The 2,248-nt window shown below is 36.8% G+C and overlaps 1 protein-coding gene across 3 annotated transcripts in view; it reads left to right on the forward strand.

Moving 5' to 3' along the window:
- Positions 1-263: 263 nt before the first annotated feature.
- The window catches only part of LOC108754194, a 6,386-nt gene continuing 4,401 nt past the window's right edge, over positions 264-2,248 (forward strand). Inside the window, exon 1 of one of the 3 annotated variants that reach the window (XM_018496333.1) lies at positions 264-290. Coding sequence is in view for 2 of the 3 variants with exons in the window: in XM_018496332.1 (XP_018351834.1) it covers positions 345-381 (37 nt within the window). In the remaining variant the exon portion in view is untranslated. The other 2 variants (XM_018496332.1, XM_018496331.1) reach the window with 2 other exon arrangements.

A 2,248-nucleotide genomic window follows, 5' to 3' on the forward strand; every position in this document is an offset into this window, starting at 1 on the left:
TAACCTATCAGAAACCGCGTGTTCCGATGTAACTGGTATCTGAAAGGTTAAAATCTTAATATTTATTCCTATTCCTAATATTTCGTCTATTGTGCGCAGGACCTTATGTATTATGCAAGAGTGTGCTCTCAGCTTTAGCTAAATGACGAGTCACGCCAAGCCGTCGATAGATGGCACTGATAGCGCGCTGCAAACTATGGTTTAGAATTTCCATCATTGCAATCTGCGTCACAGGTCATTGGCTACCCGCTACAGTTGTCTACAGTCAGTTCTCGAATGTTTCCTTTTTCGTTCGTTTTGTCGTATTAATTTCGCATATTCGTCGCGGTGTCAATTGTTCGTGGATGAGGTTCGAAGTCGTACAACGAGCAAGAAGAACCGGTTGGACGAATTATCGTGTGTTGTGCTGTAAACACGTGCGAAATCTTGGCACAAGAAAATCTTGGAGAACGACGTAAAAGATAGAGAGAAAGATACAAAAGGAAAGAGAGCGAAAGCAGAGATCCCACAAAAATGTCAGAGATTGACGCTAAAGTGAACATGTCGCTTGGTAAGTCGCCAGAGTCCCGACAATCTAACGGTTTTGCCAGTAATCCCGGATGAGCCCACGTTGCTTTCCCTCGCGTTGGGCAATGGATCGACAAAATGGCGTCGGCGCATGTTACGTACGTGATATTACAGCATGCTTACGTACGATGCGTAGAGTACCTGCATTTGTTTTTCGCTTTTACATATGGAAGACGTTTTCCTCTTACTCCTAGTGTCTCCCGGAGGATGCTGCATAAAGCGTACATTCAAGTACATCGAGGGCACGATGATGGGATATTCTTCTTCATGAGGTGCCGATTGATCGATCGATCGACATGATGGCGTCTTTGTTAAAGCATGCTCGCGAGAGAGGAAACGGTTTTGAAAAGAGACTTCTTTTTCAGAAAAAAAAGCTAAAGGGGAATCATCAGAATTTTGCTCATATTGTATGTTGCTGTTGAATAATCAGGATCGCTCTTTTAATTAGGAAGAAGAAAGAGAAATCTGAATGAAACATGTAAAAGCAGATGCGAAAACTTCTCATCCATCTTAAACGATTCTGCGATCACGATTATTGTGTAATTGTATTTGATCATCGGGAAGAAGAGAAGGTCTAACAGATAGAAAATTTTATAGAAATAGCGTGGAATGGTAGGATGATTTATACGACAAGTTTATGTGCGAAGAATTGTTTTATGATTGCTGAAAATAATAAAATTTTATACTTGTCTGGAGAAGAAAATTGATGTCCAGAATATATAGGTACATGAACATATAGGGAACGTGATCAAGACAAATTTGATGTGTTAGTATATAAAGCACTGTTTTACTTGCCTTAACTAATAGTTCTAATAGCATTCTATGATCTTGATTGCTTGCCTTGAGAAGAAACCTGTATAAGTATATCCAGAAAATTCCAACAAACGAGAGAGAAACGATCTGAGAATTTACCAGGATATTATTCAGAACATTTTTATTTGTCTCAAATAACCATATTTTGCTATTGCAACTGTTTGATTTAGGAAGAAACTGATAGCATCGACGTTCCAGAAATCGCGATTGAAATACCAGGAAATGATTGAAGACTTTGTACCAGGATACATTACATAAAACATTGTTCTATATTTGGCTCAAATAATATTCTACGATCGCAATGTATTGCTTGTTTCAAGAAAAACACAGTGTCCAGAAAATATAAATGCATCAACACTCAGAAAATGCAATTGAAATGACAGAAAAACGATCCAAGATGTTATGCCTAAAACATTTTTATTTGCCTCAAATAATATTCCCGGATATTGAGCTTGCCTCAATTGTTGAGGAAATGCAATCATATCGACGCACAAGAAATGCAATTATAATAATGGAAATCTATTCCAAGAATCTTATTCCAAGAATTGCATCATATCTGCCATAAATAATTATATCTCTCAATCGCAATTGTTTATAATCCTTTGTTTTGTGTTGCAAGCAGAAAAGAATGATGTATTATGTGACAAGAAATGGATAAAAATACCACGAAGCAAAATTGAGAATATATACCAGGAATTTCTTATGCCTGGAATTGTTCTGAAATTTTATTTACCAGCCGCTCTAAAATTTACACTTTTAATACTTCTTGATTACACGAATAAACATGAAGTTGTCTGTCATAATTGTATTATGTACATAGAACTAATTTCCATTTGAAGAATATGAACTTATGACGCATGTTGGAATA

The sequence above is a fragment of the Trachymyrmex septentrionalis genome, unplaced genomic scaffold (genome assembly GCF_001594115.1).
Source record: "Trachymyrmex septentrionalis isolate Tsep2-gDNA-1 unplaced genomic scaffold, Tsep1.0 scaffold78, whole genome shotgun sequence".
Taxonomy (NCBI): Eukaryota; Metazoa; Arthropoda; class Insecta; order Hymenoptera; family Formicidae; genus Trachymyrmex; species Trachymyrmex septentrionalis.